The following is a 15,290-nucleotide window of genomic DNA, read 5'->3' as shown; positions in this document are numbered from 1 at the left end:
AAAAAAAAAAAGAACTTTATGAATGTTGTTTTTCTTGTCGTTTATTATTTTTATTATTATTGAGGGGGTGGGCCTCGATGCAAAAATGGCAACAATAGATGCGGCTTCCTCGACGACGAAACGCCGGTACGCGGCGAAGGTGGAGAAGGGTGAGAATGCCTGGCGTCGCGAGTGGTCGAGTTTCATGTCGGGCATCAACATGAAGGAGTTGCGAAAGGGCGGGGGCGTCATCCTCCCAAAGTCTGCGGATCTTGAGGTGGCGGAGACCAACAGCCGTGGCGACGCATGCAACTTCTCGTATTTGTTTGCGTCCCCCGCGGAGAAGAAGGCGGCGCGACTTGCGAGGCAGCGTGAGGACGATGAAAGGCGGAAAAAAGGTGCACTTCAAAGGGCGGGGCAGTCCAGTAATCCGATGGCGCAGTTGAGCAAGCATGAACGGACGTTGTTGGAGGCGAGGCAGCGTGGCCTGAAGATTGACGGGATGAAACGAAAGGAGGTGCGACAGTTCCTGCACTTAACGATCTCAAAGGAGCAACAGGAAGCGGAACGGCACCAAGAGGAGTTCCGGCCGCATGAGCTTATGGACAAGAAACTGCAGTGGTACCAACAGGGCCCACATCCCATCGATATTATTGCAGAGAAACTTGTTGTGCGAAAGGCGGCGAAGAAGGCGAAACAACTCGGGCTTCGCTACAACTATTTGATGCCGCATGCATCATGGCTAGCGAAAAGGGAACAAAGGCGCCGGGAGCGTCTTTTAGTAGGGCTGGGTCGACGCTACTTGTTTGATGAGGAGGGACGTATGATGGATATGTTTGGCAATTACGTGGACACGATGTTCTCCACGGCAGTGACGCAGGGCGTGCACGCCGGGGAGACGGGTAGGGAGGAACACAACGCAGAATCGCAACACCCTCCAATGGGGGAACAAAAGAAAAGAGACTCTTCTGTTGTACCAGCGCCAAACATGTGCTCTGACGCTTTGATTGAGCCTTGGAAAGCCTCCAGTTCGTACGTGCGCGCCGTGGTGCGGGACCGTCGGGTGGCAGACGCCATTAAGAATGCGAACATCACCACTTCGTACATCAGCAGTTCACTTGTGATGGGTCCAAGCATTGGAGTCGATGACGATGAGGAGAATCCTCTTCTCGCGCAGAAACCTGTGAAACGAACGGAGCCTCGTCGAGTGAAAGCACGAGAGATGCGGTCTAAAGCGGCCTCCTTTGAGCCGTAGCACCATGGAAAGAGAGGGTAAATTTAAGAAAGAAAAAGAAAAAAAAAGAGTACAAGAGGAAGGTGAGAAATATAAAAAGGAAAAAAGAAGTGGGGCAGTAGTGAGAGTGGGAGTGCGATGACGAGCAGGTGAACCACGCATGCATACACACGTGCGGCATGCATGTGTTTCTCCTCCACCTCCTCCTTTTGCTTAACGCAGGCACTCACACAACCACATAAGCCCCACCCTGTTTATATTCTCGGTACGACTGTGGATCTGTACAACATATCTGCACGTGCAAGGGTTTCTGTGTCTTATTTTTTGTTGTTGCTTTTTATTACTTTTTGGGTATACGCTGTTGCGTAGCGACACCCAATTTGCGGAAGAAGAAGGGGCTTAGACGAAACACATACACACACACACAAACAAACAAATACATACGTGAGAGGTTCAAAAAGAAAAGAAAAAAAGGAAGGGAGAAGAATTCAGCAGCCGAAAAGACAATGGCCCCGACTGATCCGAAGGAATGGGCCAAGAAGGTGCGCTCGAAAACACCTGTTCTCCTAGAGGTGGGGAAGCCAGCACCCAAGGCGGTATTGAGCTTTGGCGGTTGCGGGTTTCTTGTTACATATGCGCTTGGTGTGGCGCTGTTTTTGCAGCAGGAAAAGGCAGAGTTTTTGGCGCATTCTTTTTTGCTTGGGGCGGGGACAGGCGTCATCCCAGCCGTGGCTCTTGCCTGCGGGCCGCGGGCCGTCAATATTGAAAAGGTTCGTGATGCCATTGTGGACAACCGATTTTTGGTGACCGACGAGGAGAAACGGGTGGAGGTATTCACAGAGTACATCAACAAACTCCTTCCACGCAACGCGGTGGAACTTGTGAACGGACGTCTGGCTCTCACTATTGGCTTCTCAAACAAGGATCCAGGTTACATGAGACAGACGAAGGAGAATGTTCACTTTGGCCATCACATTGCACAGTGGGACGATGTAAACGATCTGGCGCAATGCATTATGGCGGCTACAGCTCCAAATACGGAAAAGCCGATGGTTTTCCGTGACGCAGATAATGTTGTGCGGGGAACAATGATGTCGCTTAGTAGTGAACTTGACCAATACTGTCGTCACATCTACATTCATGGTTATGCGGGATATCGTTATAACAGGCAACAAACACGGCACAATATATTTTTTGGAAGGCATGGCTTTGTCGCTAATACGCATTTCCCCTTCTGGCGTCAAGTATGGCTTGCGTTTGCACCAAACATTGGTGGAACTGCACGAAAAGATGATCTGCTTGAGGCATATGATGCTGGTTATAACGACGCGCGACGTTATGAGCGTTGGGAAGAAGATCCTTATCACTACGCAAAGGCTGACCGTTCACCAAGCGATGACTTCAATTTCCGCCAGCTCCGTGCGAACTTATTTGGTGGTAAAAAAGCCGCTGAGCGCTTCGAACTGTGATAAGGAATACCAAACTGTAGAAGTTGCGGGGTTACATGTGCGCCTGTTTGCGTTTAGGCTTGTGTTTTTCTTTCAGCGTGTGTGTGTATACTCCGTTTCAACCTGATTTCCCTCCTCGTCTTTTTTTTTCCCCTGTATTTGGCTCTTGTCATTTCTTCTTGTGGGTGGATGGGAGAGTGCGAGTAAACGGTGCTTTCTTGTTTGAATAAAAGGAGAGGGACCGAGACGACGAGGAGGCTCAATAACGGCAGAAGGGAATTCATAGGCGTGTAATGTTCAAGCATAGAGAGAACATGGCCCACGCGCCATTCAGCATAGACCCGCAAGGAAGTGGAACTACAATGAAGGCTGTCAGCTTCGGTCAGGAGCAGAGGCAGCAGCATGGCGACAGAGTCAATGTCCCCACCGCGGCAGCGAAAAAGCGGCCCCGTGACATCCGCGGGATTGAGCGGTTTAGACAAGTCATTTATGGTGAGAAGGGTCTGTCTCGTCTCCACGCAATGGTCGCACGCAACCCCATTCTCATGTACCCGCCGGAAGGAATAGAAGCGGCGCGAAAGCGAATGCAAAAGAAGTGCGAAGAGGCATCGGCTGTGTCACGGGAGGGGCGGCCTGAAAGGAAGAGGAATTTAAATGATTCTCACCCGCCCGAGGGGGACGAGGACGTTTGGACAATGTTTGAAGAACGTCAGGCTGCAGAGACTTCTGCAGCGCCTGACGGCCCTCCACTTCAACAGTCCTCTGGGAACGAAACAAATGCACCGTCTTTCTTTGCCGCAGCTCCTTCGGGTGCCTCGGTGGGTGGAACGACAAACGACCAGGAACTGGCAAATTATCATCGTCGGCAGCTTGATGCCCTGATGGGGATTTATTACGAATTCAATCACCTCACATTTATGAAGCTTCCAATGAAGGACACGTTGCAGCTGCTTCAGCGGTGCGGAAGGGGGGCGGTTGCGCAAGTCATGGAATTTGAGATGCAATTACGCATGCAACGCGAGACACGACTTAAGGAACTGGATGCCGTGGCGGAGGAGGAAAGGGAACTGAAGAGGCGTCAAATGGAGGTGCATGAAAAAAGGCTGGAGATACAAATGCAGGTGGCGGAAAAGATACAACAGGATCTAGCCGATGAAATGGATGATGATAAAGAAGTAGGAGAAAATGAACGGGGATGACGAAGAGAAGGGGGTTTTGATGTAGTCTGCAAAGGACCGTCACGCCCCTCAGGAGGGAATTTGGACCGAAGGTTGTTGGGCATCGGTGATACACGGCAAGGTGCGGACTGTTTCTTTTTGGTGAATCCGCTTTGCAGCCACAGCCGCGGTTTTTTCCTCCTTTTTGGATGGGTGGAGGAAGGGTTTTTTTTTTTTTTTTAATACGCAAAGAACAGAATGGAACGCTTCTTCCCAGCAATGAAACATAAGTTTTTCTGTGGGATGCATACACCCCCCTTTTCTTTTTTTATTTGCCTAATTTGCACAGAAGCACACACGGGGAGTAGCAACATCAAGCTGTCGAAGAAAGCGAAGGGAAAAGAGGGAAAGCGTGTGTGTTGGGAAAGCGAGGAAGTAAAAGATGAGCTCTAAACTCTACGAGACGCCGGAATTGGTGGGCGACGAAGGGCTGCCACTTGTGAGTGAAAGCCCGTTGCCAAAGGAGCCTCAAACGCATACGTTTGTCGCAGAGCAGCAAAACAGAATCAACGAGGAGAACGAAGAAAGCGCCAATGGTGGGAACGACGGGGGTGACGCTGGCGACGACGAGCTTGTCATGGAGACTCTTCTCAACCAATTTGAGCATCTGCAGAATTCCGCGAAGGCGTATATTCGTGTCAGTCAATCTGCATTCTCTCGACTTCAATTGAAACGTCAGCGGATGGAGCAACACGAACGATCTTTGCGTCATCGTGCCGAAATGGTTGCCACTTCTTCTTTTTCACCGAAGTTTAAGCTGAATATTGGGGGCATGCGTTTTCATGTGCAGCGGGCCACTCTTCTTCAGTTCTCGATGACAATCTTTCATTTACTGGAGGATGAGCGCTTCAACGCGCAGAAGGATGAGTTTGGACACATCTTCTTTGACCGTGATCCGTGGCTATTCCGTGAGCTTCTCTTCCTGCTGCGTGAGCGGCAGCAACGAATCATAGAAGCGGGACAATTTGGCTCAGGCCCTTTACCGGGCGGTACGGAATATAACAGGCTTGCGCAACTTCCCCTGACTGAATGGAGGCGACTGATGGATGAGGCAAAGTACTACGGTCTGAACGAGTTTGTTAACGAAGTTGTTACAACGCGATTTCAGTGGCAACAGTGTGAAATCGCCCCGGCAGATTTTGGTGAGTATGCGCGAGGAGCCCTTTCTCACGAGAGTAATTCATTTGTTCCTCTTGAAGGCCGTTGCTTTTCCACATGTCTGTTGGCAAATGACGATGTCTTTCTATTTGGGGGGTGTGCGGAGAACGAAGCGGTTCTTGACTCTTTATATCGTCTTTGGCTGGAGAGTGACGGTGTGGACGAGGAGTGCAGTGAAGGAATCGTGGGGGACGGTGAAAATGCACGCCCGGTGAGAATGCAGCGTCTCAGATATGATTTGGTTCAACCCTTCTGTGCTGGAGACGACGGTCGAGGATGTCCTGCTCCCCGTTCGGGTCACGCGATGATCGTTTTACATAATCGGTATGTGCTGCTTTTCTACGGCAACGACCTGCACAGTCACCTGAATGACGTGTGGCTCTATCATATCACAAGAAACACATGGATACGGGTGAAGGTACGTGGTACGCCCGTGGAACCGCGCTCTGGTCACACCGTAACGGTAGTGGGTAATCGATTTTACCTTATTGGCGGCAAGAAACTCTTTGGAGTGAGCCGACGGATTTTTTCCGAGGTTTTTGAGGGAGTTTTTGACATTAATCGAGTGGAGTTAACTTGGTCATCTGCGGCATGGCCACAGCAGTCTGAATCGCTAAGGCGTCAACAGGAGGAAGAAATGTCATCGCTTCCGTATGAAGGGGCAGCGGTATCTGCCGCGGCAACGGCGGTGAGTAGAGAAGACGAAGAAGAAGAAGAATGGTTGTGTAGCGTCCCGCCCATTGCGTACCACACTGCTGTGGAATACAAGGGACGTTACATCATGGTTTACGGAGGGATGTGTGCATCCGCTGGCACAAACGTTGAAGGAGACGGGGCTGGTGAGGGTCGTTGGAGCAGTATTGCTGCTGCCTCATCTTTAAGGAGGGATGTGTCACCAAAACTGTATCAGTTTGACACGGTCGAATACAAATGGCGTTCCCTGCAAACGTCAGCCGGAACACAAAACCTGATGTTATCGGATATTCCCCAATCCGGACACATTGCCTTGCGGCACCAGGATGAGATGTACGTTATGGGATCATACAAGGAGCAACGTCAGTTTGCTATTTTTCAGTTGTCATTAAGAACTCTCATGTGGAGACAAGTACAAACAACCGTTGCACCTATGCATTCAATTCCACGTGGACGTGCAATGCCTAGTGGAGTCCTGCTGCCGGCGTCACAAAACAATCCGAATGCTATGATCTTGCTATATGGGGGATACAACGTTACGACCAGGCAATACCTCGATGATGCCTATCTTCTGGCGCTGTGATGAAAGCATAAGGGAAAAAAAAAAAAAGAAGAGTTTTAAATGGGATTTTTGTTGTTGTTGTTTTTTGTTGTTGTCTTTTTTTCTTTTTTTTTTTTTTTTTTTGCTTGGACCCTTTGAAGAAAACAGCCGCACAGTGGGAAAAGACAAGAAGAATGAAACATATTCATATTTATATAATAAACGCTGTTGGGTATGTAGATACATTTACACATACACATTATATGTGTGAATGTTTATTTAGTGGGACATGAAAGCGAAGGACGTGTGGGGTTTAGAATTTATGCAAAGAGGAATGGTTTGATTTTTAAGGCTGCATGAATGTTGTTTGCTTATTGTTGTCGTTTGTCTTCTAAAAGAGAAAGGGAAAGGAGCGGGAGGGGAGGGGAGGGGGTATTTCTTTTTTTTCTTTTTTTTCTTTTTTTTCCTTATGCTTTGGAAGCATCGTGCTCTCTGACAGTGTGTATGTGTATGAGTTTATGCCTCCATTTCTTTATTATTATTATTATTATTGAGTGTGCATGTGTGTGTGTGTGTGTGTGTCCTGCTTCAGTGCCCTCTTTTTTTTTTTTTTTTCTCTCCCTCTTCGTAAGTACCCCCGCCTCCACTCACTCTGTGTGCATGTGTGTTCCCACATTCTCTGTTTCTCTCTATCTCTGTCCCTTACCCCTTTCTTCTTGGGTTATTTGTGCAATGCGTACCCTGCCGGTGTAAACCTTTTTTTTTTTCGTTTTTCCCTTTTTTTTTCTTTGTTCGTGTAGGGAATGGCCGTGAGCAGCAGCATTTTCCTCTACATCACGGGAGGACGCACGTTGTGGGTGCCCGGGCACACACCCGCACCGGGTGAAACGAAGCCGGTGCAAATCCTCAACTTTGCCTCTCCCCGTGAACTGTCGCGCTCGTTTTACTTGTTCGACATGCCCATACAAATTGTCAACGACCCAAGCACGGCAGCGATGATTCCAGGCGGAAAGACACCGGAGGATGTCATTACGGCCGTCAATGAGTTTCGCCGCGTTTGTATGGAGGATCAGGATTTCCTACTGAAGCGATGCTACGATGCCAACAAACCGCCTCCGCCGTCTCAGAATATTCCACAGCAACAACAACCCCAGCAACAGCCACAGCCAGCGCAACAGCAGCAGCCACAGCAATTCATGACGGGCATTTCGCGAATGGCGGAGGCGTTAGGAATGCGACAGAATCCCACTTTTAACGCTTCCGGCACCAACTTGAATCAGGCGTTACTGCTACAGCTTCTTCAACAACAACAACAACAACAACAACAGCGTTCGCCGATGCCGCCGCATGCCTCACCACTTCAGCAACCGCCCCCGATGACCTTCAACCGCGGTGCGATGATGGGCTCAGGGAATTTGCCTGCCGGTGGAAATATGATGATGAACAGTGCCGGTATGATGCCTTCCGTCCCCTCAGCGGGGTTCAACAACAACTACTTTAACCCCATGATGTCGATGGGAGGCCGCAGTGCTGGGTTGATGCCCCCACCCAATACATATCCCCTCCCACACGCCATGGGGACGGTGTCGCCGCCCATTATGGGGCACAGAGGTGCTGGCGTTGGCCGAGGCATACTTTCCCATAGTCCGTTTCAGGCGCCTGTGCGTGATCAGCCGGAGGCGTTACCAAATCTTCCGCCCATCCCACCTGACATCCTCGAGATGTACATGAACCCGCAGCAAAAGTTGATGTGCGCTACAATGCCGGGACCGCGTTGCACGGTGTGGCTTCGCGAGCACGAGATACCACCTGCCACAAAGAATCCGAGGTATGTCTTTTGCAAGGGGGGTATTGTTTTGATGCTCAAGACCAAAGGTTCAGAGGTGGCGAACAGCAAACCCGTGGAACTTTTTGAACAGCAGGTCTGTGCGCACTTCTTAATCCACAATTACTGTTCCCGCAGCAATTGCCTCCACCGGCACCACACGGAGACACAGCTGCGGCAGCTGATTGCCGGGAAGCACGTGGAGCTTAAGTCCATGACAAAGAAGGAGCGGCATCGTCTTAGCGAACTTGTGTTGGAAAAGGAGCGGGAGGGACTCGCACGAGCCGCGGAAGACCGCGAGAAGCGTTCGCGCGATAAGATGGAGGCGGTGCGCCGACGCGGGGGTACTGGTGGCAGCACACCCGATGCTGAGGGGCTGGCATCCACTCAGAACAGCCAACCGCCTGTTGCGCGTGTTGATGTTGGCAGCTCCGACGACGAAGACAATGACAACAATAAGAAAAAGAATGAGAGTGAGGTTGTCGACAAGAGTAACAGCAAGGAGGGCAGCAACGACATTCACGCCGGTGAGATGAAGGGTGAGGGCAACAAATCCAGCGAGCTTCCGCAGGAGCGCCACGAGAACGAGACGGTTGAGAAAACTCGCGTGGAGAAGCCGGTTGTGCCGCGGCGGGTGGCGCCCTTCTCGTCACGCCGAGTGCTGAACCCGGCCGACATCGGTGTCACAGACGATGATGATGATGACGAGGCGTCTTCCTCTTCTTCCTCCTCTTCGTCCGTGTCGTCGTCGGCGTCATCGTCAAAGAGTTCCACGAGGCACGCGGATACCGTGAAGAAGACGACAGAAACTGCCAGCGAAAACTGTGATCATGAAAAACGCGAAGGAAGCGTCAAAGTCTCCGTTGAGGCAACGGCACCCGACCCTCTGCCGCCGGTGGAATCAGCCACGGAAGAGGGTGTGGCGCAGGAGACGCATGATGCGAGGGACGAGCCGGCAGAGGCAGTGAAAATGACCGAGCAGCCACAAACAGTAACGACAGCAGGGAAGGAGAATGTGGAGGCCGATGAGGCGGAGACAACGAGTCAAAAGGAAGGGGTTGATGTTGCGGACAAGCCGACTGTAGTGGTAGCAGCAGAAGAAGAGGAAGAAGAGTGGGCAACTGTGGAGAAGAACGAGGAGGAGAATACGGAGACACCGGCGAAGGGGGAACAGCCGCATCCGGCATCGGATGACGCCCTCCAGGTTGCAGAAGGTGACGGCGGCAAGAAGAATCCAAAGGGAAAGACCGGCGGAACCAAACGTGCACGATCCCCAGTGGCGAAAAAGTCTACCGCGAAGGGAAAGAAGTCCAAAAAGTAAAGATACGACTTTATCAACAATCACGCAATAGTAATTTAAAAAATAAAATAAAAAAGGGAAGGGGGAAAGGGGCATAGGAACATATTGACAGCATCATTTGTGAGTATACATGTTTCCACCCCCTCATTTCCCATCTATTTGTCGTTGTTGTTGTCGTGTGTGTGCGTGTGTGTGTGTGTGTCTACAGGCAGGAGTGGTACAGACGCGTCCCACATTATCGTGGCGCATGCATTGTGTCAACGGCACCCAAAACACGAGACTGCAGAGGGAAGGAGGAAGAGGCGTAGACGTGTTTGCACAGAGTCACCCAAAACACACAAACACACGTGTGCACCACACGCACACAGACACACACAAAACATATATACATTAGGCGGTATTAGAGAGAGAACAATAGGGAGAGGAGGGAGGCTGACTCTTGTGTTAACGAAGGGAACGGAGAGAATGGGAAAAGGCGGGGACAAAAACAACACAAACGAGTGCTTTTAAAACACGCAATTGGAAAAGAAAAGGAAAAGAAAAAAGACGGATTTGAGGTGACATGCGTTTATTTTTAAATAATTATCCGTTTGAATGAGGAACGAAAGAGGCACAAACAAACAAAAAAAAAAAAAGAAAAAAAAAGAAAAAGAAATGAAAATAACCCGTGAAGCATACACGCACGTACTCTCTTCCACACAGACACAAATACACACACACACGCAGGCCACCCATTTATAAATAAATGTAATATAATAATCCAATATAATATGTATGTGCATATGCATGCATGCATGCGAAAAAGACGCATACTCCTTTCTTTTTTTTTTTTTTCTTTTTTACACACTTTTGCAAACCCAAATAAAAATAAAAATAAAAAGAGAGAAGGGATGAGAACAGAATATAAAAATAAAATAAAATAAAATAAAATAAAATATTTATTTTTTACTTTTTTATTTTATGGCGAATGACAGAATCGTAGTTGAACACGAGAATATTGATGGCAGGTGTTTAGAAGGGCATGTGAGGAGGAAATGACTCCAATCAAAAAAAAGAAAAGAAAAAAAACAAGACCCACAAAAAAGAGATTTTATGTACGCATACATTACAACCCGAATCAAGAGCAATGAGTTAAAGCATGAATGAGGCACTCACTTACATATACATATATATGCATGTATATATCTAGAACTTTTTTTTTTTAATTTTTCTTTTTGGCTGTCAGGACAAACTTGCGCTTTGATCTCTTCCTTTTTTTTTTTTTTTTTTCTTTTCTTTCCTCTCCTTCTTCCCTCTGCCCGTGCGGAAGTTGCCCGTTATATCCGAGAAACCAGGAAGAGGAGCGTAAAATGAATTGAAGAGACGGACAGGACGCAAATGTTCTTTCACGCACATATGGACTTGGGGATTACGGTCTGAGTGAATGCTCCTGCTGCAGATGAGCCTTACATGTTCCTTTCCCTTCCTCCCACCCCTCCTACCCCTTCCCCTCCTCCTTATGGCAAACACAGAGACACGCACCCATTGCGGTGCCTGGCATAGGCCGCGGCACACTCTACACGGAACACTAGGAAGGTTGATGGCCGTAAAGTCCCACCCGGTTATTTTTGTAAATACGACAGGAGTAAAGAAAAGACATATAATTTATGTACACAGCGGGAGGGGAGAGGGCTTTAGGGTGCACACGTGAAGGATTCAATTTTTCGATGGGAAAAACTACCAGATGAGGACTGGAAGTATGATAGGGATATTATTTAATACCGCTCTTTTCTTTCTTTTTTTTTCTTTTTCTTTTTCTTATATATTTCTCTCTTGTTTGCGAGGGTGGGGAGTTATGCGGATGCATGAATTTATCCCTTTTATTTTCTCTTCTCTTCCTTTCAATGAAACGCATACATATGCGTACACGTGTACGGTGCGAGGGAGGGAGAAATTGATTTATCGGGGCCTCTAAAATTCACGACGGCGCTGCCGCTTCTTCCTCTCATTCCTCGCGGCACACTGAAAGTGCATCCGCCAGTGGGGCTGCCACCCATCCTGCTCTTGTAGCGGTTTGTGTGCGTATCTTCCGCGGCGTGTCACATGACGTTGTCAACGTATACTGTGTAGGTTTTTCCGTGTGGGTGGGTAAGCCGCTTCTTCCTCCTCTTTTTTTCTCTTTCTCCTTCTAATGGAAATGCGTATATGTGGCACTTTTGCTTTCATCTGGTGACAGGCATTCATATTTCTTGTAATGTTGCTTGCTTATGTGCACACCTGTTTTCCTATTCATTCTTTGTAGAATTTCTTGTATTAGGGGACCCGTAGCTCTCTCTCTCTCTCTGTGTGCGTGTGTCTTGCCTTCAGTGGTGCGCAGCAGGAATAATAATGTATCGCCGTGTCCATGTCCATGCCGTTGCCCTGCAGGTGAGGGCTATATCGGAGTACAAGTTTGGACAGGCGCCTCTGACAAAACCATGGGGCAATGTCGTGCGTTTTTCACCACCAGCACCGTCGAAGGCATTGGAAGCTCAGAAAGTGAAGGTGTCGCAGCTGCACAACGGTGCCCGCGTTATTACACAACAACGCGAAGGAGCAATGGTATCGGTTGGTGCCTACATCCTTGCGGGGCCCGCGTACGACCCTGTGGGATGCCCGGGTGTGCACGGCCTTATGCACGTTGCCCTGACGACAAGCAATTACAACAACTCGCTTTTTCAGCTCGACCGCGGGATTCGAAGCACGGGGGCAGCATTTTCGCACTTTGAGAAGGACAAACACTTTATTGGTATTCGCCTGGACGCCCGCGCGGACATGTGGAAGAGCCAAAATACGGGCAAAAAGAATGATAAGAATTCCTTCACGTTGAATCTTGTGCAGGACACCATTTTCACCGCCATTGCCGCCCCGCGCTTTCATGAGGCAGACATTGAACGCTTTCGTGACACGGTGGATAATAGTCTGAAGGAAATGAAGTGGCAGCAGCCCGAGGAGTACGTCATGCAGAAAGTGGAGACAGTTGCATTTCACAGGGAGCCGCTCGGCAATCCACGGCACGTGCCGGAAAACAACAATGGAAACATCACAAGCAAGATTCTGATGGAACATTATTCCCAATACGTGACACCCGAACGCGTCATTATTGCCGGTGTGAATGTTAACCATGATGAACTCATCGCTGAGTATGAAAATACACCGTATCCACATTCCAAAAGCGCTCCTCATCATGCTGCGTTTGAGAAACAAAACCGTGTGGCTGCCTTTGATATCAACGCCGAGAAAAATCAATACACGGGCGGTGAGGCACATGAGCATGAAAATCGCGCCAAAGAAATGGGGACTAAGCCGGACATGGATAATGAAACAATTGTTGCGGTTGGTTACCTCTCATTTGGTCGTGGAATGGCCTCAATTAAGCGGTATGCCGCGGCCCTCGTGTATCAACAGCTATACAATGTTCTTATCCAAGATACTGTTCGTGGCGCATTTGGTGGGTCCAGCAATGGGATACATTCTTTCTACCTTCCGTATCAGAGCGCAGGTCTCATTGGTTTTACGGCAAGATCTGAACCTCAGGATATTGTCAAGATGGTGACAGCAGGCATGCGGGATATTCAATCCGTTAAGACTGACAATGCAGCGGCTGTGGAGGCGGCAAAACACCGCGCTGCTGTCGATTTTATGAGCCGTAATTTGGAAACAGTTCGTGATCTCTGTGACTACCTGGGTACAAGTCTGCCCCTTACTTCCATGGCGCAGAACTCCACACAGTACATGAAACCAGAGGAGGTGATTGATGCAATTCGTTCTGTGACACCTGAAGAGTTGAAACAAGTGAAGGAATGCGCCATGGGTTCGAAGCCGTCTTTGTTTGGCCACGGTGAGATGTTGGCGTTCCCATCTTTGCGTCAGATGGGATTTTGATTGTGTGAGCTTGAGTGTAGCAGCTAGTTAGCAATGAATATCAAAGGGAATAGATGGGTGTTGGTGGTTGGGGGGGGGAAAGGAGGGTGTTGTGCACACCCTTACATGTATTTGTGTGAATGTTGGGTGGATGTGTTTTTTGTTTGTGCCGGAAGGGCCATAAGGAGAGAATTCTAGAAATGTTGTGGATCAAGAGAGAGAGAGAGAGAGAGAGAGAGGAGAGAGAGAGAGTATGCTTTGGATGAACACGAGGTTGGACGCGATATGCATACGGAAATTTGTGGGCATGCAACATGAACATTGGAAGTATTATTATTTTTATTTTATTTTATTTTGCTTTCAAGGATAGAAGGAAAAAGCCTCACATCTTTCTCCTTCCCTCTCTCTCTCTCTCTCTGTGTGTGTGTGTGTATATGCATGTGTTTGGTGCAATTCTTTGCAAATTTAAGTCTTTTCTTACCCTTGTTTTTCTGTTTATGTAAGATTCTTTTTTCCTTTCTTTTTTTTTTTTTTTAGTGGCTTCACGGCGGAAGAGGAAGACGAGGAGTAGGCATTTTAACCATTTTCAAAGAAAAACGGAGGAATGGCGGCGCAGCGACGTGAAGACATCTCCGTTGCCTTTGGTAACTCTTCATACCCAACGCCGTATGGCGACAATACGATTCCAGGCGATCATCCCGGCTGCCGTCATAAGCGCCTGGGGAGACAGTATGCACCGCTTCCGATCAACAAGAGTTCACTCACGACGGATCTTCACGTGCCGGGGTGTGGATTGGGTCGACACGGTCCAGTTTTACCCGCAGACATTAACAACCATATTCAGCACACGCTTCTCATACGGGATACTCACAATAGCAACTACGTGTTGGACTCCGAGCGAGGCGGTAAACGGCACTTTGCGGAACAGCGTGGGAGTGAGCAACCATGGTCACCGTCGTTGCGTCGATTGGTTCCCATAATGTCAGGGGACGCTCCGCTTCTCCCGCAGCGCCGGGCCATCGGTGTATATAATCCGACGATGCCCGGACCGGAATTGAAGAAATCGTTGGAGCAACGTGAGCGCGAGGCGGCTAGACAGCAGGTCGGGAAAGCACACGTCAATCGTCCGCCTGATCATCACCCGCTAGATTTAGTTTTCTTTTATGTACCTACAGACAGTGCACGCCTTCCTTCACAGGACGACAACCCGGCTGCTGCGGCTAGTCCTCCAATGGATGCTTCTCCCGCCCCTGCCTTACAAGATTTGGAGGGGGAGAGATGTCATGCTGAGGCTTCTGCCCCAGATGAGTCTTTGTTCTTCTCCCGTCTGGCGTTTGCATCACCATCTATTGACGACAGTCGGATGCGTGGTGCGTACCTGGGCACACGCCGTCCATCTATTAAAATTGCAGATAAGGGGAAAGGATCTACAATTGGTGAAATGCGTCGACAGGCAGAGGCAGCCCAGGCTCGGCTGGAAGATATCCGCCTTGTGCAGCTTTTACCCAAGCTATGAGTATTTGGAGTGGGGTCACCGTTACTCGCACACGCAAACACACACACACACACGTAAAGTGGCAAGTTATTATTGATTTTGTATAGTTTCTTTTTAACTTTTAGATGCCGTGAGCTTAGATTCTCCAGACTAGTAGCTGAGAAGGAGGAGGATGCTAACAGCAGTATGTATTATGTCTATTACCTATGAGGAAATTGTTTTCTCATGTTTTCTTTTTCTTTTTTTTTCTTGATATGCATTATAATGACACTTTTGTACATCTCCTACGACTGGAAGATGTGTCGGCCTGTTTTTGCATTGGTGTGATGTCGTTAATAGAGATGCTCTCACCTTTATTTTTTTTCTTTTTTTGTAGTTGTCATTGTTATTATTTCTGGATTGCTTTCTCGTGTCACCTCTTTCTCCCTCTCTCCCTCTCTCTTTCTTTCCTCTTCTTCTTCTTCTGGAAGATATCGAGGGAATTTTGGCGTATTGACACGAAAACACATATCCGTGTC

The 15,290-nt window shown here is 48.7% G+C and overlaps 7 protein-coding genes across 7 annotated transcripts, besides 27 other annotated features; all 7 read left to right on the top strand.

Annotated features, from left to right (window-relative positions):
- Window positions 1–15,290: part of a sequence feature (heterozygous, non-Esmeraldo-like haplotype) that runs on past the window's edge.
- Tc00.1047053509229.140 (hypothetical protein, conserved) lies at window positions 23–1,234 on the top strand (the record flags this gene model as incomplete). Its single annotated transcript, XM_808935.1, has 1 exon — window positions 23–1,234. The coding sequence occupies one exon, from the start codon at window positions 23–25 to the stop codon at window positions 1,232–1,234; it is 1,212 nt and encodes a 403-aa protein (XP_814028.1).
- Window positions 41–61: a sequence feature (AT_rich).
- Window positions 1,260–1,323: a sequence feature (CT-rich).
- Window positions 1,622–1,657: a microsatellite.
- Window positions 1,720–2,682, top strand: Tc00.1047053509229.130 (hypothetical protein, conserved; the record flags this gene model as incomplete). The annotated part of the gene is made up of 1 exon (XM_808934.1): window positions 1,720–2,682. The coding sequence occupies one exon, from the start codon at window positions 1,720–1,722 to the stop codon at window positions 2,680–2,682; it is 963 nt and encodes a 320-aa protein (XP_814027.1).
- On the top strand, window positions 2,955–3,860 carry Tc00.1047053509229.120 (hypothetical protein, conserved; the record flags this gene model as incomplete). Its single annotated transcript, XM_808933.1, has 1 exon — window positions 2,955–3,860. The coding sequence occupies one exon, from the start codon at window positions 2,955–2,957 to the stop codon at window positions 3,858–3,860; it is 906 nt and encodes a 301-aa protein (XP_814026.1).
- Tc00.1047053509229.110 (hypothetical protein, conserved) lies at window positions 4,261–6,312 on the top strand (the record flags this gene model as incomplete). The annotated part of the gene is made up of 1 exon (XM_808932.1): window positions 4,261–6,312. One exon carries the CDS (start codon window positions 4,261–4,263, stop codon window positions 6,310–6,312), a length of 2,052 nt encoding a protein of 683 aa, XP_814025.1.
- Window positions 6,358–6,414: a sequence feature (A-rich).
- Window positions 6,667–6,702: a microsatellite.
- Window positions 6,706–6,735: a microsatellite.
- Window positions 6,803–6,822: a microsatellite.
- Window positions 6,825–6,852: a microsatellite.
- Window positions 7,027–7,063: a sequence feature (A-rich).
- Window positions 7,074–9,416, top strand: Tc00.1047053509229.90 (hypothetical protein, conserved; the record flags this gene model as incomplete). Its single annotated transcript, XM_808931.1, has 1 exon — window positions 7,074–9,416. One exon carries the CDS (start codon window positions 7,074–7,076, stop codon window positions 9,414–9,416), a length of 2,343 nt encoding a protein of 780 aa, XP_814024.1.
- Window positions 7,407–7,462: a microsatellite.
- Window positions 7,572–7,597: a microsatellite.
- Window positions 9,448–9,471: a sequence feature (AT_rich).
- Window positions 9,572–9,597: a microsatellite.
- Window positions 9,729–9,785: a microsatellite.
- Window positions 10,010–10,050: a microsatellite.
- Window positions 10,069–10,120: a microsatellite.
- Window positions 10,212–10,236: a microsatellite.
- Window positions 10,255–10,275: a microsatellite.
- Window positions 10,302–10,332: a microsatellite.
- Window positions 10,639–10,682: a sequence feature (A-rich).
- Window positions 11,162–11,194: a sequence feature (A-rich).
- On the top strand, window positions 11,763–13,298 carry Tc00.1047053509229.80 (mitochondrial processing peptidase alpha subunit, putative; the record flags this gene model as incomplete). The annotated part of the gene is made up of 1 exon (XM_808930.1): window positions 11,763–13,298. The coding sequence occupies one exon, from the start codon at window positions 11,763–11,765 to the stop codon at window positions 13,296–13,298; it is 1,536 nt and encodes a 511-aa protein (XP_814023.1).
- Window positions 13,491–13,529: a microsatellite.
- Window positions 13,606–13,633: a sequence feature (AT_rich).
- Window positions 13,665–13,695: a microsatellite.
- Window positions 13,783–13,812: a microsatellite.
- Window positions 13,882–14,793, top strand: Tc00.1047053509229.70 (hypothetical protein, conserved; the record flags this gene model as incomplete). The annotated part of the gene is made up of 1 exon (XM_808929.1): window positions 13,882–14,793. The coding sequence occupies one exon, from the start codon at window positions 13,882–13,884 to the stop codon at window positions 14,791–14,793; it is 912 nt and encodes a 303-aa protein (XP_814022.1).
- Window positions 15,189–15,237: a sequence feature (GA-rich).

The sequence above is a fragment of the Trypanosoma cruzi genome, genomic scaffold (genome assembly GCF_000209065.1).
Source record: "Trypanosoma cruzi strain CL Brener 1047053517177 genomic scaffold, whole genome shotgun sequence".
Taxonomy (NCBI): Eukaryota; Euglenozoa; class Kinetoplastea; order Trypanosomatida; family Trypanosomatidae; genus Trypanosoma; species Trypanosoma cruzi.
The sequence above is the reverse complement of the archived record's forward strand: the minus strand, read 5'-3'. Positions and strand labels throughout refer to the sequence as shown.